The sequence below is a fragment of the Phyllobates terribilis genome, unplaced genomic scaffold (genome assembly GCF_046119375.1).
Source record: "Phyllobates terribilis strain yellow unplaced genomic scaffold, ASM4611937v1 Scaffold_4__5_contigs__length_816908805, whole genome shotgun sequence".
Lineage (NCBI taxonomy): Eukaryota > Metazoa > Chordata > Amphibia > Anura > Dendrobatidae > Phyllobates > Phyllobates terribilis.
The window spans coordinates 687,966,817-687,989,332 of record NW_027362764.1 but is presented as its reverse complement, the minus strand read 5'-3'; the positions used below and the strand labels follow the sequence as shown (position 1 = coordinate 687,989,332).

At 46.3% G+C, this 22,516-nt stretch overlaps 1 protein-coding gene across 1 annotated transcript in view; it reads left to right on the top strand.

Moving 5' to 3' along the window:
• Window positions 1–22,516, top strand: part of CNGB3 (cyclic nucleotide gated channel subunit beta 3) — a 477,293-nt gene that overhangs the window by 93,997 nt on the left and 360,780 nt on the right. The window contains exon 3 of the mRNA XM_073679549.1: window positions 5,757–5,898. Within this exon, the coding sequence (XP_073535650.1) occupies window positions 5,757–5,898 (142 nt within the window). The remainder of the gene's footprint in view (window positions 1–5,756; window positions 5,899–22,516) is intronic.

Sequence of the window (22,516 nt, the reverse complement as noted above, 5' to 3'; positions counted from 1 at the left end):
GTCTGTATCATCAGGATTAGTCTCTACTACAATTAGTCCCTGGTCCTTCAGTTCCACTCTTCCCACCTTTATTGCCACATCCTTAACCCCGACTAGGTTAAGGGGGAGACCATAAGAGGCATAAACGGAAAGGATGGGATCTGGCGGGTGAAGTTCGTCTATGGACCAGAACCTTTTGCAGAGGACATCAGGCATGATGGTTACCTGAGATCCTGTGTCCAGCAGGGCAGGTGTCACGATGCCGTCCAGCACAATGGACAGGAAAGGTCTTCCTCCCACGAACCGGCGGTACCAGTTTGATGGGCCTGGTTGGTCTACTCCTGGGTGTCAGCCCTTGGCCGCAGGGTTTCCTCGTTTAAAGGGCAGGTCCACGTAGTGTGGCCTGCTTTATTACAGCGGTAGCAGATGAAGTCTTCGGGAGGGCGCCGTTGGTCGTTGGTCTTCCCACGGGGTGGCATTGTCCTCCTCCGGGGTGCGTTGTCCTCCTACGGGGTGGCATTGTTCTCCTTCTTCTTCTCTTCCAGGGGACATCCTCAGGGCTATCGGCTAGCAGGATCCTTCCTTCCGGCTCAGGCTCCATCTGTAGCTGCAGGGTGCTCATGATAGTGGCCAGGGTTTTACTTAACTGGCGCACTTCAGAGCGTAAGCTGTCCAGCTCGCTAGGGGCCACTGTTTGCATCCTTGTTTCAGCTGTCAATGGAGGAGCAGTTGGTGCTGCGGGCACTGGGGTGGCCCCACCCTAGTAACGCTGGATAGCAGTGTCTGTTGCTTCCAGGGGCTGCAGGCCCTTTATAGCCCTTTCCTTAAGGGTGTCAAAGGTGGCATCTGGATGGTCTAAGGCCCACCACCGTACAGTTCTGCTCTCTTCCTGGGACTTCAACCCCTGGATGAATTGTTCCATCAGCATTTTATTTTCCTCATGGATGTTGGCTGGACTAACCTGTTTCAGGGCCCGCAGGGTCTCCTGTAAGCGCCAGGCATAGTCCCGGACACTGTCCTCGGGTTTCTGGACACACTGGTAGAACCTCATCCGGAGATCTGTCTCCGGGTTTCAAACGCTGTTTTCAATCTTTTAAAGATGATGGACACTGATTCTTGGTCTGCGGCGGGCCAGGTTTCAACTTATCGCTCAGCGGCGCCAGTCAATTGTCCTAACACTACAGCGGCTCTCTGCTTGCCAGTCATAGAATACATATCCAGTATGCCACATATTTTCCTCTTGAATCCGGACAGTGTGTCTAGTTTACCATTAAACTGGGGGAACCACTTTGCTCCAGGGATATATGGCAGGGCCATAGGTATCAACGGAGTTACGACCCCTGCTGGTGGAGCGACCGCTGTGGCCTGTGCAGCGCCAGGCACAGGTTGGGCATCAGGAGCGTTAACCGGTGCTCCGGCGGCTTGCTGGTCGTCGGCCATGGTTGCGCCCCCCTAGTGAACCGGAGCCTACCTTCTTCAACAGGTAGGCCGCAGCTCTGCGGGCGACAGTCTTCTTTCAGGACCTTGCGTCTGACGTCAGAGCGTCCTATGGCTCCTTCCAGGACCTGACGCTTCCTAGTACGACGTCAGGGGCGGGGCGTGTCCTGGGCTTCATGCGCTTCCAGCAGTTACGCCCCTCTTCTTCCCGCGCAGCAACAGGAAAAATGGCGGATATGGCGGGAAAAACTTCAGGAATAGCGGGAAAACTTCATCACAGTGAGTAACACAGTCTTTTAAGGCGCACAGTACCCGGTGGCAATGGGCACGGAATCCTGTTCATGACGCCAGAACATGACGCGCCCCCAGGGCCGTGGGGTACTCGGCAGCCGGGCCTGTGGTTGCCGGGGGATATCACGGTGGCTGGCCCGGTCCGTGACCCAGGGTGGTCAGTGAAATGGGGGAATACTTTTATATGGGGTTTTTGGGATTTTTCGTGACGCCACCTGTGGTGTCTGGTGAGGATCACCAGCGCTGCAACAGTCCTCTGAGGCAGATGGTAGGGCAGCTTGTGATGGAATGGCTCCCCACAGGTGGAGCGGGCTTCAGGGCAGCGTGGGGGATGTACTGGATGGCGGTGCAGGGGAGAGACGGCAGGACGGTCCTGGAGGAAGGACGGACACTCACATGGGGTAAGCTTCAATACCTTTACTGGTGATGCTTCAGGCACGGTCCAGGGTACTCCAGGTGAAGGGCGCACTTCTGGACTCTCCCCAGTGAGCTGGTATAGGGCCTCCTGATCCGTTGCTTATTTCTCTAAGCTTCTGGCCTGCCTGGAGCTGGGCCTAGCATGGTTACTGTCTGTCTCTGCACCTGCTGACCTGGTGGTAGGGCCTTCTCTTTGGAGATCACTCTCCCTGGACGCTGGGAACTCTGTGACTCCTAGCCCTGGTGCTAAAATCAGCATTAGGTGGACCTGGGACCTGTAGTTCTCCAGGGGTTCCGGTGGTTCCTATTGGGTATAAGGAGTCCCTGTAGGCGCGGACCCGGTGTCCGGTATATAAATCGGGGTGAGCTTACTACGCTCCTCTGCCTGCTTAGCTCCACTCTCCTTTTCCTCTCACCGTAGACCACACTCGGGGCCCTCACTACTTGGCAGCTGGCTTGCTGCGTCTTCACCGCTCTCTGAGCGTCGGCACGCTCTCTGCTCATTGTGAGCTGTGTTCCTCTCTGAACACTGAACGGAAACTCTTTGTAGACTCAACTCTAAACTGAGCTGCCTAGCTCCACCCTCCCTATATATGTCCCTAACGGGCTCCCTCTGCTGGTCTGAAGTGGAAGGTGGAGGTGTATGAATGTAGTGAGGGCCTCTTGTGGAGAAGTCCATCCATGCACCCTTCTGGGTTCTGTGGCACCAATGCGCAGCAGGGGCGCCACACTTGCGTTCGAAATGCTGCCTTTTAGGCTCATTGAAATGGAAGCTTTCCGCAACCTTGATGGCGGTGTCCGTCCCTCGGTACTCGGTCCCCAGCTGCCACTATTTCTCCTGGTATGCCGTCCCCGCATTACACAAGCACATGTCCCAGAACATTAGCTGTGCCCTCAACAACGCAGCTACTGGGAAGGTCCACCTAACCATCGACACATGGACAAGTGCTTGTGGGCAGGGACGGCAGACTGGGTTAATATAGTGGAAGCTGGGACCCAGTCGGACGTTGGGATGGAACACGTCCTTCCAACGCTGAGGATTGCAGGCCCTGGGTCAATCAGGGTTGCCCCCCACATTCTACAGCTCCTGCATCTCCTCCTCCTCTTCAGCCTTCATCTCTGAAATGACCGCATCAGTCAGAAGCTGGAAGCACTGCAGCACAGCATCAACCAAGCGGCAACAGGCTGTGCTGAAGTTAATATGCTTAGGTGTCAAGCCGCAAAATGCTGAAGAGTTGAGGACAGCTCTGAAAGAGCAGGGAGATCTCTGTCTGACACCGCTGAACCTACAGCCAGGCATGGTCGTGTGTGTCAATGGCCGGAACCTGGTGGCGGCTCTGAAGCGAGGCGAGCTCACACACGTACCATGCCTGGCCCATGTGCTTAACCTCGTGGTTCAGGTTTCTTAAAACCTACCCGGATCTGCTTATCAAAGTACGCCGCGTGTGTGCCCATAAAATATTTGATCTGAAACATTTCTCAACGTTTTCCACTTGTCCGTATAAGCTGCCTATTCTTAGTCAATAAATATTCCGTCACCATACCATTATATTAGGAAAGTAACTTAAGTTACCTATCCCTATGGGTTTCTGAATATTATCAACAAAGGTATCTCTAATACCTTGTCGTCATTTAGGCCCCTGAAGTGTAATCCATATCCCCTGTTTGATTGTCTTGGGGTGATGGTGGTGCTAATGGTTGTCTGTAAGAAGGAAAAATTTAGGGAACAGTCAACGTAGTAAAACTTGAGTCAGTTTTGTCAATTTTCTATACAATTCTCCTGGGCATAACATATGCATTTCTCTAATTTTCCTTTTGTCCACTGGTATATTCTTCACCAGACACTTGACACCATTCTGTTACCATATTTTCACATTCACTGTTCTTTATCCAACCAGTACATCCAGTAGCAAACTTGTTTCATCTTTCTGCATCCAAACATCCTGTCTTTGACATGCTTGCATTAATAAAAATGTTCACAAATAGTTTTGAACTACATGAACAACAGTTACTTCTCTGTCATCTGGACATTGTCATTGTGGCCAGCAATGGATTTTGACAATCAGTCTCCCATCACACAAACACGTCTAGTTAATCTTCTATTCATTTTTCAGACACTCACTCAAATTAATCAAGCTCTTGGGTATCTGTTCTTTTGATCTATAATTATGGGGTACATCAAACAAAATGAAAATGTAAAAAATTCCAATCAAAATCAATGTGTGATCTTCAATACAGAAAGCATTTATCCACCTTAAATCAGACTGACAAGTGTCACTCATTTTGTTCTTCATCAAACCCTTCATCACACTCCACTTATTCACACAGTACTCTGATCGATCCACTAGGCAGACAATGTAGTCATAGTTGTACCCTACTAAAAACTGACATTAGACAGAGGCAATTACATGTAAGAAACAATGGTTCTTACCATGGTGTCTGATGTTCAGTTGATCCTTGATGATATTCAGAATATCATCTCTACTTGCATCCTCCTCTAGGAAATGTTAGCGTAGTTCATTTTAGAGTGATAGGTAATGACAACCAAAGCCTGGATCAATCAGAGACTTCAAATTATATTTGCACATGTGTACAGCTGTGGCCGAAGAAGAGGAAGACACAACGCGAAAGTGGTTGAATCTCAATTCTGAGTTCCTCTTTTCAAGTACTCACAACTGGGGAATTTATTCAGTCTCAAGCATAGGGATTGACATCTGTACAGCAAATCATATAAGGCCATTTAGCTACTGATAGCCTTGGTTCTGATAGGAACACATACTGTACCTATAATTGACACATAAATATGTTCACATGGTCCTATGAAACTGCTCTTACCCCAATCATCAGCACTGGTTCTAACTGATTTGGAACTAGTTTAAGGTACTTGTACAAGTTTGCTTATGATTTGAATAATCTCTAAATAACAAATGGAACATTAGACAGTAACACAACTCACAAATGCCTACTCTCATCACAAACACTTTTCTCATGCTGCGCCAGTTCTCTGGAATGCACTACCCCAGACAATCCAGTTAATTCCCAGTATCCACAGTTTTAAACATGGTCTAAAATCACATTTATTTAGACTTTTCCTAATTTCTCCTTCTAACATCTGTTTCCACACCCTCCATGCACTAAGTATCAGGATCACTTTGAATCTATACTTATACAGATACTGGCCCATAACCAGTTCATGTAGCATTATTTAAATATTCCTATTTGTTATATTGATGGCTGGACCATAAACTACAAGTCCTTTTTATACCTTCCGTGCCTTCCCTACTTCCTTATAGATTGTAAGCTCACGAGCAAGGCCCTCATTCCTCTTGTTTTCTGTGAATAATGTGTTACTCTGTAATATTTAATATTGTTTGTACATTTACCCTCTTACTTGTAAACTGCTGCGGAATATGCTGGCGGCATAAAATTATTATTAAATTATTATATTTGAGAAGTTTTAGAATTTCATTTACTGTCACTTTTTGTGTTTTGTCAAAAGTGACAAGTCTTCTTTAATCCTGTCTAAAATCTGATGCTTTTGGTCAGAATTTATTATTAAACCTGAACAGGGATAGTTTGCTGACCAAACTCCACCTGATGTTCTAAATAATACTGTACTTTTTCTACTCTAGATGGTCCAGTGGATGATAAATCAATGAAAGACGACAAACCTGTCCCATCACAGCCCGAGAAGAAAGACTCCCCCATTATAAAAAAAGAGAGTTCTCCAGCAAAAAATGAAAATCAAATTGGAGATGAAAGAAATGAAAATGAGTAAGTAAATAGCGGTGCTTGGCGGTACTTTTGTCTAATTAATGCTTGATATGAAAACAATTCATTTTTTTTACTGGTCATACCATCTATAACAATGAGTAATAGAGATTTCCAGGTCTTTGATTCTAACGGGCTATGTTTAGGATAGGTCATCAATAGCAAACCAATGTGGTCTAACAAAAAACGTATCTTTGTAATGGTTTACCAGGCAATGTGCAACCATTATATATAGTGGTAGTGTACGGTATTGTGAGGGGTGGATTAAGAGTAGCAAGGGCCCCGGGCAGTTTAGACGGCATGGCCCCCCCCCCCCCCCCACACACACACACACACACACACACACACACCTGATGTATCACGTGACTTGTCACATGATCCCCCTTTGATAGATCATGTGATAGTTCATGTGAAATTAATTCAACACAATATTAATATATTAATTATAATTTATATTAATTGTATGACTTAATATTGAGCACAATTAAGTATGCTGATATCCCCCTATGTATGTAGGGTCTGTATAATATGAGCTTTCACATAATCTTCCTATACACAGCAGGAGGCGGCACGGCACACCCCCCAGATACAGCCGGAGGCCACACGGCGCCCCCCCTGATACAGCCGGAGGCCGCACGGCTCCCATCCAGATACAGCATGAGGCCGCACGGCGCCCATCCAGATACAGCAGGAGGCCGCACGGCGCCCCCCCAGATACAGCCGGAGGCCGCACAGCGCCCCCCCCTGATACAGCCGGAGGCCGCACGACGCCCCCCCCAGATACAACCGGAGGCCGCACGGCGCCCCCCCCTAGATACAGCAGGAGGCCGCACGGTGCCCGCCCTAGATACAGCAGGAGGCCGCACACAAACAAACAGACATATACAGACATATACAAAGACAAATACATACACGCATAGGCTGCGTGCCCACTGTGCGTTTTTCAAGCGCTTTTGCCACAGAATTTCCGCAGCAAAAACGCTGAAAAAACACTTGGTAATACGTGCCCCATGGTCCCTAATGATAATCTGCATGTGCTGTGCACATGCTGCAGAAATTTCCAATGCGGATTATCATTGCGGAAAAATCCGCAGCATGTCCATTAATTTTGCGGACACGCAGCGTAATTGCCACCATTGACTTGCATTGAATCGCTTAATATCCGCATGGCTACATGTGCACATGCGGATATTAAGCGACTCAATGTGCGGATGGTACCCGGGTTTGGAGAAGAGGAGACTCTCCTCCAGACCTGGGTACCATAGTACCTGTAAAAAAAAGAATTTAAAATAAAAAAAATGAAGATTATACTTACCTTCCGATTGCCACCGGTCTCCTCAGCGATACGTCCGGTCTGTTGTATGCGTCGCGGTGGTGTGAAAGGACCTGCCATGATGTCATTTAGTCATGTGACAGGTCACACGACAGCTGACATCGGCTGTCGCATGACCTGTCACATGACTAAATAACGTCATGAAATGTCCTTTCACACCACCGTGAGCCGCCCATCACACCGGACGCATCGCTGAGGAGACCGGGGGCCATCGGAAGGTAAGTATAATCTTTATTTTTTATTTTTTACCATTCTTATTCTTTTTTTTAACTATTACTTGGTCACACTATATATGCCGGTTGCATGGATTTATATAGTGTGACCAAGTTGTCAAGCACTTTTCCAAGTGATGCTAAAATCGCTTGGAAAAGTGCTTGATAACCCACATGCAGGAATGCATGCAAAAACACTTGGCAAACGCTTCTGCCTGGCGGGAAAAACGCATGTAAAATCTGCATGCGTTTTTCCTGCCAGGGAGAAGCGGAAAAAATATGCAGCATTTCTGCATCGTGGGCACATAGCCATAAACACATTTGAAACACAAAAATACATACAAACAGACATATCACACAATGATATCTGCACACACTGACACATCACTCACCGTCCCCCTGCTCGGCTCCAGTCGTCCAGATCCTCTCTGGTGGTAAGAAGCAGTGCAGGGCACACTGTATGACGTCACGCTAGCAGACACTGCCGCGCACAGGGCCGTGTCTTCTAGCTGTGATGCGGCCGGGCCAGCACATATGCGCACGCACGATACGCAGATATGTGCACACATGCACTCGGTATGCAGATATGCGCACAGACACATGCATACAGGCATACGTACATATCTTATAAACACATAAAACTGTCCTGTCCAGCAGCTCCTCAGGCATGTCTCAGTGCAGGGCTGTCGGCATGTCACAGACATGGCCCTGCTTTCAGAGGGGCCCACTCGCCGTTGGGGCCTGGGCTGCTTCTACAGCATCTGAGTAGGACCTCTGGCTCTGCTTGATTGCTGGCACTTCACCTGACTTCGCCGTGCGCTGTGCAGTTGTGTCTGGTTGTAATGGCGCGGCAGGGGCAATACACAAGCAAAATTATAGGTGCAGTGTCGTCCCTGCCGTGTCATTACTACCAGACACAGCCGCACAGCTCAAGGCCATGTCAGGTGAAGTGCCAGCGGTCCTGCACAGATGCCAGGGAGGCGGCCCGGGCCACGACAGCGAGTGAGCCCCTCTGATGGTCCACAAATACATAGACATAGATACATACACACACATACACATACATACACTCCCTGACAGAAGTTATGTCGCTTATCCATGTTATGTAAATAAAAGCTTATAACCGGACGTTAAATTCATCCATTGGTTTTATAAATTACTCTTTTGAAAGCTGAAACCCTCCCAAATTTGGTGTAGGTTAAGAAAATAAATTGGCATCAATGCGGAAATATTGATCATTTAATGAACACAGAATGGTCAGATTTTGGCAAGACAAAAGTTTTGTCGCCTGGTCATATAATCCTAGTTTACATCCTCACCAGTGCTCAGTAAATGATCGGTTAATTAGTGGGTGTGTATAAAAAGAAACCCAGCACCCCAGACCACTTGAACTGCAACTTGAGCTCTGACAACATGCCAAAAATCCACCCTGCGACCAAAGCCATGATTATCAAGAGGCTGAAGACCAGATCCACTGCAGAGGTGGCTGACACCTTTAATGTGTCTCAGCGTCAAGTGCAAAGAATTAAAAAAATTAAAATTAAAAAAAGATTTGAAGAGACTGGGGATGTGTTTGACAAGCCCAGGTCCGGCAGACCCAGCAAGACAACTGCTCAGGAGGAACGTTTGTTGGTTAGAAAATCCAAAGCAAGCCCCTCTTCCACTGCAGCAGAGCTCCAACAGGCCTGGTCACCTCAAGTCCCTGTGTCAACTAGAACAGTTTGTAGGATTCTGTCTCGAAGTGGCCTCCATGGTCGAATCAGTGCCCAGAAGCCAGCACTAAACAAAAGGCAAATAAAAAAAAACATGTGGCATTTGCAAAGTCCCACAGCCTGCTAAACAGATGGACTCAGGAAAGGTGGCAGAAGGTGGATTTCTCTGATGAATCTTCAGTAGAATTACACCACAGCCACCGCAAATACTGCAGGAGACCTACTGGAGCCCGTATGGATCCAAAATACACCCAGAAAACAGTTAAATTTGGTGGTGGAAAGATCATGGTCTGGGGTTACATTCAGTATGGGGGCGTGCGAAACATTTGCAAGGTGGAAGGCAATATCAATAGCCTAAAATATCAAGAAGTATTAACTACCTCTTACATTCCAAATCATAAAAGGGGTCAAATTCTGTAGCAGGATGGTGCTCCATCTCATACATCCATCTCTACAACAAAGGATCTCCAGGCAAAAAAGATCAAGGTGCTCAAGGACTGGCCAGCCCAGTCACCAGACATGAACATCATTGAGCATGTTTGGGGTAGGATGAAAGAGGAAGCTTGGAAGACAAAACCAAAGAATCTAGATGAACTCTGGGAGGCATGTAAGACTGCATTCTTTGCTATTCCTGATGACTTCATTAATAAATTGTATGAATCATTGTTGAACCGCATGTATGCAGTCCTTCAAGCTCATTGAAGTCACACAAAATATCAAATATGACTCTAATAGCACCACAAGTTCATTCACCAATGTTATGCAACATATATTTGTATTTTAAGATAATTATTTGTTTGAATATCACATTACTTTCTGTGGGCGACAAAACTTTTGTCTTGCCAAAATCTGACCATTCTGTGTTCATGAAATGATCAATATTTCAGCATTGATGCCAATTTATGTTCTTAACCTAAACCAAATTTGGGAGGGTTTCAGCTTTCAAAAGAGTAATTTATAAAACCAATGGATGAATTTAATGTCAGGTTATAAGCTTTTATTTGCATAACATGGATAAGCGACATAACTTCTGTCAGGGAGTGTACATACATACACATTTATATATATATATATATATATATATATATATATATATATATATATATACACACACACACACACACACTGCACATGGACTTACCCTTTCTTCTCTGTGGGGCAGCCTCCCCTCCTCTTGGGGCCCGACTGCAGAGTTCCCGGTGTAATTGCAGGGCAGGAGGGGGAGAGCAGAGAAGTAACATTCAGACCCGGGTAGGGGGCAGGGAGAGCAGTGGCCATGCTGTAAGCTGGCTCTGTGCTCTGCTGGAGGCCGGAGCAGGTGGGCGGAGCCTCCTCTCCTGCACTTACACAGTCAGCAGCTGGTGAGTCATCCTCGCAGCGCTGCCCCGGGACACAGCAGTTTTACAGAGCAGATTCCATCTTCCGACTCCCGGGCCCTCCTGTCACACATTATAATGAGGTCAATCCGGCCACAGGCCCCTGGGAGCCCCGGGCCCCATGGCAGCCCCGGGCGGTAGCCCTGATTGACCTCATTATAATCCGCCTATGGGTATTGTAGATCAGTCATGTTGACTTGCCGAAGTGTTGTCGCCTCTTCAATCATCTGATCGGTGGTGGTGCTGGTAGTCTGACTCCTGGCTGATGTTCAGTTTAAGCTTTAGTAGCTAGTGAGTGAGGCCATTAAAAACCTGGATTCCTATCCCTCTTGGGCAACTGCAGCAAATAAATATTAACAGACAGCATTCTAAGAATTATTGATAAAGCAGGATGTACAATATAAAGTTATACTGTGGTACCGCTTTAGCCAGAAAAATCGATGTAAATACTTTTATGCCCAAAAATGACAAAAGTATTTTAGGAGTGATACCTTTAATGGCTAACCAGAAAAAAAAATATATATGCAAGCTTTCAGAGCACAGAGGCTCCTTTGTCAGGCAATATTACATTGCCTGACGAAGGAGCCTCTGTGCTCTGAGAGCTTGCATATATTTTTTTTTTCTGGTTAGCCATTAAAGGTATGGCTCCTAAAATACTTTTGTCATTTTTGGGCATAAAAGTATTTACATTGATAAAGCAGGCAAACATATCGGATGATGTAACATCTAGGCAACTAGTATTAAACAGCATCCAGGACTAGCATAGTAAAAGTTATGGTATATCTGGGTCTTGGTGGTATAGGGCAGTAAAGGGCCTAATATCTGTTTTCTTTCTGGTGGTATGGAACAGTGATGGAGTTAAAAATGGGTTGTCCGATCCAAATCAATAAGTCTGCAGTCACTCTATGTCCCCCATCCTGGTATATATGCCCCCATCCTTGTCCCCTTCCTGGTATATATGCCCCGAATCCTGGTTCCCTTCCTGGTATATATGTCCCCCATCCTGGTATATATGCTCCCCATCCTGGGTTCCCTTCTGGTATATATGTCCACCATTCTGATATATATGCTCCCCATCCTGGAATCCTTCCTAGTATATATGTCCCACATCCTGGTATATATGTCCCCCATAATGTACCCCATCCTAGTATATATGCCCCCCACCCTGGTATATATGTACACCGTTCTGCCGCTATTTTCTAACACATTAAATTAAAAAAATTCTTCTCATCTTCCCCTGCTCCAACGATAAGTGGCGCTATCTTCTATAGCCAGTGCAGAGGCCAACAGCCGCTGTGGGCAACATATGAGGCCATGCGCCACCTGCCGACATCAGCTGTCAGCCTCTGATTGGCCGGCGTCGGATCTCTGCACCGCCATACACTTCAGCTGAATGTGTGTCCTCGGAGGCGCTGGCGTCGGCAGGTCGCCCTCCCGCACGAGCCTGGTCATGGTCACTCTCTCTGTAACCGCAATGGTTACACCCCTGGGTGTATGGCTGTCAGTGTCCATTCCTGCGTAGGATCATCATCTTACTAGCAATATTTTTATTTTCAATATTATGTTGTTAAGGCTCTATACCCAACATGTAATGTAAGCCTTCATTTATAGTCTGAAATTGATGACTATATCATCTGAAAATTTCATAATGTGTTTTTATCACATCTCTGCACTTAAAGGTGTTGTATCAAGTTTTTTAATGGGTAAAATTGCAAAGTGCTTGTAAAAACAATTAACTTTGCAATTTACCTCTTGTTAAAAATCATCTCCGTTTCCTACAATAAAGAGATTTTTTTTAAATTTTGCTTGTAAAAGAATGGAGGGATGATTAATTTTATATTGTATATCTTATTGCCTAGGTTTCTACAGTCTCAGAAAGGCTGATTACCTAGGTAAGGAGCATGTATTGGTTTTGGACTCTATGCTCTGGAGCCTGCTCGTTGTGAGATGAAAATGGCCAGATCACTAAATACAGCTAGCTTCATTTCCACTGCAATTCTCCCATCCTTCAAAGACAAAGCAGCCTCTTCTAGAGGACTGTAAGAACACTCAGATTGGACCAGCGGCGCAACCATGCTGCCGATCTTCAGAAGAGCACGTCCCCTCCCGGCAAACGGGAAGCCAGGTGGCAGAGGAGCAGTGTGCTCCTGAAAAGAGAACGTTAGAACAACCCTTAATAAAATGAGTCTGTCAGCAGGCTTTTGCTATGTAATCTGAGAGCTGCATGCTATAGGGGCAGATGTGGCACCCTGCTACAACAGGTACCCCAGGATCCGAAAGGGTGCACGGATGGACTTCTCCACAAGAGGCCCTCACTACATGCAGACACCTCCACTCTTCCACCTCAGACCACCAGAGGGAGCCCTGTTAGGGATATATAAACTGGGGGTGGAGTTAGTGAGTTAGTTATTCAGTCAGAGAGCAGTGAAGACGCAGTACGTCTGCTGCTGTGTGTACTGAGGGCCCCGAGTGTGGCCGAGGAAAGGAGAGAGGAGTTGAGGGGGCAGAGGAGCGTCTGAAGCTCACCCCAAGATACTAGCCGGACACTGGGTCTGCGCCTACAGGGTTCTCTACACCCAGTAGGGACAACCATCATACCAGTAGGCTTCCAGACCTCTGGTCATCCTGAAGCTACCATCAAATACAGGACTAGGAACCATGAAGGCCCAGGCGTCCAGGGATAGTGGTTGCCAAAGAAAAGTCCTACTACTAAGCGGTCAGGTGAGAGAGCAACACAACATAGAAGCTAGGCCAAGTTCCAGGCGGGCCAGAAGCTTAGAGAGGGGAAGAAACGGATCAGGAGGCCTTATACCCGCTTACTGGGGAGAGTCCTGAAGTGCACCCTTCCTAGCAAGTATCCTGGACCATACCTGCCGTTACACCAGTAAAGGTACTGAAGCGAATCCCCTGTGTGCATGTCCGTCATTCCCCCTTGACCCGACTGGGCTATCTCTCACCTGAATCCCTTCCATCAACCCTGCCCTGGGGTGGGCCTGCTCCGCCTGTGGGGAGCAGAAACATCCCAGCTGCCATCCCATCACCCCCCCCCGGAGGTCTGCAGCAGCGCTGGAAACCATTACCAGAAACCACAGGTGGCGTCACGAGATAAACTGTTAACAAAACCCCTTTTAAAGAGTGACGGGCCCGGGAGCCGACTGCCGTAATGCCCTACAAAGAAGGTAAAGGCCCGGGTACCGAGTCTCCCCCATATATCCCCCTGGGCGAGTCACAGAGACCCTGATTCCAGCGATGTATCACTTAATGGAGGGAGTCACAGTTTTCTCTGCTGTAGATGAAGCAGTGGTCAGAATGCTGAGCTCTGTATAACCTCCCACACCACTAATTGGCAGATTCCTGTGTACCCTGTAGTTTACTAATAAGCTGCCAATCAGTGGTGGGGGCAGGGTTACACAGATTAGCTATACTGCCTAGCACATTACACTTAGTCCTGCAATGATGACCTCTTGCTGATAAAACACTGATTCTATTGAAACTACATCACACAGACTAGTAAGTGACACATCCCTGCAATAAGGCTCTCTGCCCGTACATTATGCTGTGCTCAGATTAAATACCGAAAACCTACTAACAGATTCCCTTTAAATGAACTGCTGTTCTCCTGTCTATGTTGATACGCTTTGCAGCTATATACTTGACGTATATATGTGCAGTTGTCCAATGACCTACATCTGTATTACTAGCAAATGGAGATAGACACCCAGTTTATTCTGAGCAGCCAGTTAGGGGGCTACAGACATCATTATTATACCAGGATGTCCATAGTAGTCTAGCCTAAACATGTGTTTATCCATAACAAGAAAACAATACCTAATATTCTGGAAACTTGTACCCATTTGTCATAGGCCAGAGCTATTTCTGCATTTCCTATCTATGAATGCGATGTCACTCTATTTTGAGCATTAGTGTGTGTGCTTTGTACACTGTGAATGATGCATTTCCTCCGACTCTAGAGAAACAAAAATATTTATTCTATACTGCTACTAAGTAGCTTTGTCTACACTACTTGTACATGTATATGTGTAAAAGAACCACTGAATATTTTCATCCAAAGAACACTATGATCTAAAAATTGTCCATTTTTTAACCCCTTCAGCCCCAGCCTGTTTTCACCTTTCTGACCAGGCCAATTATTTCAATTCTGGCCAGTGCCACTTTATTGAGGTAATAACTCTGGAATGCTTCAATATATCCCAGTGAGTCTGAGAATGTTTTTTTCGTGACATATGGTACTTCATGTTAGCGGTCAATTTTAACCGTTATGATTAGTGTTTATTTATGAAAATATCGAAAACTTAGAAATTTTTTAACTTAGTTATATGACACAAAATAGTTAATCAATAACTTTGTCTTTTTTCGGCCTTATAAACTATGTAACTATTTATGCTTAGTGATAGTTAATTAATCCAGGGATTTAATCTGACTGCCAGATTGGAGTCGGGAAGTGAACTTTTCCTCAATGATGTAAATTGGCCTATACCGCATGGTTTTTTTTTGCCTTCCCCTGGATCAACGCTGCGGAATAGCTGCAGTGCACAAGAAATAGGCTGAACTCGATGGACGCTTGTCTTTTTTCGGCCTTATAAACTATAAACTATGTAAATAACATTTACCACATATCTGCTTTATCAGCAATTTCTCATTATTCCAACATATTTAGATTTGAGAGTCCTCAGTGGTTGATACCTTTTAATGGCTAACTGAAAAGATGGTAACAAGTTGCAAGCTTTCGAGACTACTCAGGCCTTTTCATCAGGCATAGTGTAACACAAAATCTGAAGAGTCACATATTTATACACAAATGGACACAGAAATAATGCAATAGATGAGACAGGTGATGTAAAGCAGATCTATTACTATGGGAGAGAGATAAACAGTTCTGGCTATAAATATTTTAGCAGTTCATAGATAAGGAGTGTAAAAGTTTTATTGTCCTGTGACTGAGGTTTGGTCCAGGGTTGTGATGACCCTGCAGTTCTGAGGACCACATTCCTTAGTTGATGTAGAATGACATAAATCCATGCGACACAATCATTCCTGCTCTGAAGGTGTCAAAGTTCACCATGAGTTTATATTCCCAAACTTTTCTGTCTCTCTGAGAGTTGAAATTACCTTTTAATACCAATAATTTCATGTCTGTGATGCTGCGTTCATTGAAACAAAAATGCTTGGCCACAGGTAGATCTATTCTTTTTTCTTTTATTGTGTGGCGATGATGATTCATCTTTGTCCTAAGTTTTCTCTGTCCAGATATTTTAGTCATCTGGACGGAGTCTGAGCAACACTCCTGTACTGAAATTAATTTTTTGGACACCATCATCAAGCTACAGAAAAATGAAATAGAGACATCCTTGTACCGGAAGCCAATCGACCGTCGAACATACCTTAAATGGGACAGCTTCCATCCAAAACACATAAAAAAACTCTATTGTCTGCAGCCAAGCCATCAGATACAATCGGATATTGTATGGATTTCCCTATGGATAGAGGCAAAGACTAGTGATGAGCGAGCATGCTCGCTACTGCTCTTTGCTCGCCCGAGCATCTCACTGCTCAAGATGCTCGGAGCTCACCGAGTATTTCCGTGGTTGCTTGGCAGGAGCTCTGGTCCCCTCCCTGCATGTTTGGCGCTCTTTAGATGAACATGCAAGGATTGTTTGCCACACACTGTAATGCCGCAGCCATATTGGTTGTGGCATTACAGTGATTGGCTGGCCGCACAGCGTCATCAGGTCTATATCAGACCTGGCGCTGCCATGCTCATCGCAGTCTACTCTGGAATCAGGCAGTGTAGGGAGAGGTGCTGCTGAGCTAGGAAGAGATTTGCTTGTTTCTTAGTTAGTGTAGGTATACCACAACATATTCTACACATATCTATCTCAACTAACAGTGAGAACTAATCCAGAGGCATAGATATCAGTGCTAGGCAGGCAGTGTATGTGGCAGACTGTAGTGCATATAGCAAGAGGGTCCATTCCAGTTCTGTCTGCTGGTGCTTTTACAAATATTTCTAGAAATAGCCCCAGGTATCAGGGGCCAGGAATAATTTTTTGGGTGATCTTAATCCTGATTATTTGCTTAAAATGCAATCCAGAGAACACAGTTTTTCTGCGCCATTTGCTTGTTGGCACTGCAGAATACAGCCAGATCCTTCCATATTACAGCACTAAAAATCCATCTATTTAAAACTGTGGTTTGTCTGTCACATGGATCACATATAATTGCGCTGAAAATTCTGCCATTTCTGGCTTTCATTGAAATTTTGTTGCAGTGTGTCAGCGAAGTTATTGACATCAGGTTGCTGTTAAAAATAGTTACCTACACGCCAGATATTTAAAACTGTGGTTTGTCCGTCACACGGATCACATATAATTGCGCTGAAAATTCTGCCATTTCTGGCCTCCATTGAAATTTTGTTGCAGTATGTCAGCGAAGTTATTGACACGAGGTCGCTGTTAAAAATATTTACTTACAGACCAGCTATTTAAAACTGTGGTTTGTCCGTCACACGTATCACATATCACTGCGGTTCAAATCCAGCTATTTGTACTGAACATGGAAAATATTGTCCTCCATTTAAAATGGGCAAGGCGCATGGCAAGGGACGGGGAAGTGGAAGTGATGGTGATGATGGTGCATGCAGAGGACGAGGCCGAGGTCGTGGGCTAGCTGAAATTGTGCCACAACAAACACCCACATCTTCTCAATCGACCTTCCTGTCCCAATTAATAGGGGACCGCAGAACACCACTATTGAACATAGAGCAGTGTGAAAAGGTTATTGATTGGATAGCAGATAATACTTCCAGTCACTTAGCCTCCCCCACCACCACCCTGTCTTCCACACGGTCAAGTCTCAGTAGCCGTGAGTCTGGACCGCATATTCCTCACCCTGATCCTCCTTCCTCCCACCATGCCGAGTGCCCGGAGACAACTGATCCCACACTTGGACACTCCGAAGAGCTGTTCACTTTTCCATTTATAGATTCGGGCCTCTTGCCTGGTCCACTTAAAGCGGGGCAAGAGGAGATCACATGTAGCGATGCCCAAATATTTGAGCAGCCACGGTCACACGAAGGCGACAGGTGGGAAACTGTCTCAAGAGGTGGACGATGATGAGACACAATTGCCATAAAGTCAGGAGGATGATGAGGGTGCAGAAGTGGAAGACTGGGTTGTGGATGATATAGTAACTGACCCAACCTGGCAGGGGGACATACAGAGTGAGGACAGCAGAACACAGGGGGAGGCGTAGCACCACAACAGGCAGGAAGAAGCAGTGTGGTGGCCACAGACAGAAGGCAGGCAACCATTCCCCGTAACATCAACACGACGGAAGTTGCCAGTAGGTCTTCCCGAGTCTGGTTGTTTTTTAAAGACTCTGCCGATAACCCCAAAAAGGCCATTTGCACCACCTGCCAGGCCAGCATCAGCAGGGGTAGCAAAACTACCAGCCTGACCACCACCAGCATGATCAGGCATTTGGCAGCAAAGCACCCGACTAATTGGGCCAAACCCCAGGGTGCAGGAACATTGTCCGAGGGTGGCACCACTGATTCTTCCGCTGTTGTGCGTGCAAGCCAATCCTCTGTCTATGGCGCATGCAAAGATGCCTCCTGCCCTGCACCTGTCGTGGCACACTCTCAAGTAGCACCATTTGCAAGCACGTCCACGTCCTTGTCCCAGCGCAGCGTTTAGTTGTCCCTACCAAAGTCCTTGGAACGCAAACACAAATACGCAGCCAACGCCCCACAGGCCTCACTACTAAATTCACACATTTCGCGACTGCTTGCGCTCGAAATGTTGTCTTTTAGGCTCATGGAGATGGAAGCTTTCTGCAACCTGATGGCAGCAGCCGTCCCTCGATACTCAGTTCCCAGCTGCCACTATTTCTCCCGGTGTGCCGTCCCTGCATTACACGAGCATGTGTCCCACAATATTAGCCATGGCCTCAACAACACAGTTACTGAGAAAGCCCACCCAACCATGGACACGTGGACAAGTGCTTGTGGGCAGGGATGGTACATCTCACTGACGGCACACTGGGTTAACATAGTGGAAACCAGGACCCAGTCGGACCTTGGGACAGAACACGTCCTCCCGACACTGAGGATTGCGGGCATTGGATCAATCAGGGTTGCCCCCACATTCTACAGTTCCTGCACCTCCTCCTCTTCAGCATCCATCTCCGAAATTACCACATCAGTCGCAAGCTGGAAGCACTGCAGCACTGCCTCGGTCAAGCGACAACAGACTATGCTGAAGCTAATATGCTTAGATGACAAACCACACAACGCTGAAGAGTTGCGGACAGCTCTGAAAGAGCAGGAAGATCTGTGGATGACACTGCTGAACCTACAGCCAGGCATGGTCGTGTGTGACAATGGCCGGAACCTGGTGGTGGCTCTGAGGCGAGGCGAGCTCACACACGTACCATGCCTGGCCCATGTGCTTAACCTCATGGTTCTGCGGTTTCTCAAAACCTACCCAGAGATGATGGATCTTCTTGTCAAAGTATGCCGCCTGTGTGCTCATTTTAGAAAATCATCTACAGCTTCCGCCGCCCTTGCTGTGTTTCAGCAGTGTTTGCAGCTTCCGGCTCACTGACTGACCGGATGTCCCAACGAGTTGGAACTCTACATTTCAGTTGTTGGGAAGGATTTGTGAGCAGAAGAGGGCAGTTGTTGACTGCCAGCATTAACAAGGCCGTCAGTATTCAGTTCAGACTCCACACTTAAGACCTCAGGAGTGGACATGGATGTCAGACATATGTACCAGCCACCAAAACTTTGAGGACTCCACCAAAAAGGTGAGCGGCGATGACGCCATAATTAGCATCACCATCCCGCTTCTCTGTCTTCTGAAATGCTCTCTGCTCACAATCAAAGAGGATGCATTGCAGGTGGAGCACGATGAGATGGAGCAAGGAACCATACAGGGTATAGCCTCATCTCATCCCAACGTGGATTGGGTGACAATGAGGAAGAGGAGGAGGAGCTATTTTCATACGCTATAGACGGTACTACCTGCACAACTGTCATACCATCTGTTTAGCAAGGATGGCCTGAGGACAGGGAGGAGGAGGAGGAGAGCATGGTCAGTCGTCCTCTTGGTTGGTGAGGACATGGAAGTCTTGCCTGTTAGCAGTCTGGCACGCATGGCTGAGTTTATGTTACCCTGCCTTTCCCGTGACCCTCGCATTCTCCAAATTTTGGGTGACAGTCATTACTGGTTGGCGACACTTCTAGACCCACGCTACAAGGAGAACTTTCTATCACTTATTCCCAAGGCAGATAGGTCTACTAAAATGAAGCAGTACCAGAAGGCCCTTGTTGCGGAATCGTTAAAAAAATTCCCATCTGAAAACACTGGCAGCAGAGGTCACAGTTCGTTGGACAACCAAGAAGTACAGGCGAGAGAGACACAACTCCAATCCAGTAGAGGCAGGGGAACATTGTCAAAGTTCTGGGACAGTTTTCTCAGACCCTCCCATCTTACAGACCCTGAAGCACGGGGTACTCTCACAAGGAGTGCAAAGTTTGGGAAGATGGTGAGGGAGTACCTTGCTGACCGTACCGACATCCTCCGTGATTCCTCTGTGCCTTATAATTACTGGGTATCCAAGCTGGACACATGGAATGAACTGGTTCTCTATGCCTTGGAGGTCCTGGCCTGCCCTGCCGCTAGCGTTTTATCAGAGCAGGTTTTTAGTGCAGCCGGTGGAATTATAACCGATAGGCGCATCCACCTGTCAACTGAAAATGCTGAAAGGCTGACTCTTATAAAAATGAACAAGGGCTGGATTGGGCCAGACTTCTCAACACCACCGAATGATAGCAGCATCACATAAACTCAAATCCAGTGTCTTTTTTTGAGAGGTCTATTCCCATGCACCTACACATGGGCATACGCTTCCTGATTTTGTCTATTTGCTCTTCTCCTCCTCCTTATCCTCATCCTCCATCACCATATCATTCACCACCATATCTACCATATCACCTCCTCTACGTGTTTTGCCGTTGCTTCACTGCATAGGCAAACAGTATGGGACACCCACTTCCTAATAATGGGAACATTGTTTTTAGGAGGCTCTCTGATCTCTACATCTCTTGAAAGGGGCATTGGAGTGCCTCCAAATTTTTGGCATCCCTTGCAGTCACTGCGTATGCAATAACAGTATAGGAGACCCACTCGTCAATAAAGGGAACAACAAAGCATAGGCAGCTGATGGCTCTCTAACAATAGCGAGGGCCGACTGCTGGCCCTTTAAGAATAGTAAGGGCCACTTTATGGCCCTATTAAAATAGGCTTTGTGACTTTCAGAGTCCCTCCATCATAAATTAAACAGGATGTGTTGGATGATGTGTCACACACCACATGGCGAGATTAGGTTGTAAAATGTTAAAATGGATTTACCAGTGAATGCATTTGTCTTGGTTGAAAGCAATGCAAAGTGCAAAAACACTACGTGTGAACATAGCCCAAGGTGTGGAGGAGCATTTTTGTTTTTGTGTATTTATTTTGCCTTATATACAAGTCATTACCCTGGAAAGGATGTTCCTTAACATATTTCCCAGGAAAATTTGTTTTTATATGTTTTATTGTTTTTGAGTCCAGAAAAGTAATACCTCTGTCAACGTTGTTGACAGCAGTGACCTGAGAGTCATAAATGCTTCCAACGGTCTTCCTCATGCTGTTCCCATGTCATTTGAGCACTGTTCCCATTGATTTGGGCAATTTTTAGGCCTTCTGCAGACTGCCGGGGGAACCACCTGAAAAATGCTCGAGTTTTCCATAGACTTACATCAGACTCGTTGCTCGGGTCAAGCACCCAAGCATTAAAATTTCCTCGACCCGAGCATCGAGCACCCGAGCATTTTAGTGCTCGCCCATCACTTCACTAACAAACACCTTGGTGGCCTCAGAAAGACCTTTTTGAATCATGGCTACCATCCAAGAAAATTGAGAACCAGATTACAAGAGCCACCAGAATATCAAGGAATCATCTCCTACATTACAAAACTAAACAAGAAAGCAACCTGGTGCCTCTAGTAGTCACCTACAATCCAAATCTGGAGGCGCTAAGGAGAGCTGCAGGGAAACTATAACCCTTACTACAAAAACATGGCCAATTACAATCCATATTTCTGTGCTTCAGGCAGCCCCCAAATTTAAGAAGCATCACTGTCAGAAGCTCCCTGTCATCTCCACCAGCTACAGGTACCTTTACCTGCAACCAGAAAAAATATAAAACCTGTCCATTTACAATGGCCACAGACAAGATAAAGATCCCCAATTCACCCAATTCACATCAGGACTACAAGATCCCAGGTACTTTCAACTGTATCACATCTAATGTAGTGTACTTAAATTATATTTACCAAATGTCCAGCTGGGGGTCTGTGGCCAAGCATTTTTGTTTCCCTAAACACAGCATCACAGACATGAAATTATTGGTATTAAAGGGTAATTTCAAATCTCAGAGAAACAGAAAAGTTTGGGAATATAAACTCATGGTGACTAGAGATGAGCGGTGTTCGACTAGAACTGTTCGCCAATGTCAAATTCGAGCTGTTTTGGGCAGGGTTCGAGTTGTTCGACGAACCCAAACGATTTGCAAAAAATTCGGCTGTTCGAGGTTATGTTCGATAACTGTTCGTGCACCAAAAGCGTGTCCTGCATGTCTGGTGCTATTTAGAGCACCAATCATGCAGGGATTGTCTGCCACTCACTGTAATGCCACAGCCATGGTGGTTGTGGCATTACAGTGATTGGCCAAATCGATGGGAACAGTGCCAACAGTGAAACATGAAAAGCCGGCAATTCAGCAGCGGCATACACCGGTACCCGACAATTTAGAACCGAAAGAATAGAGCTTCACACATAGATTAGATAAATATAAACATGTCAGCCACATATATACGAAGTACAGTGAAAGTGCTGCTTACTGTACTTGTCATTTAGCGTAAAG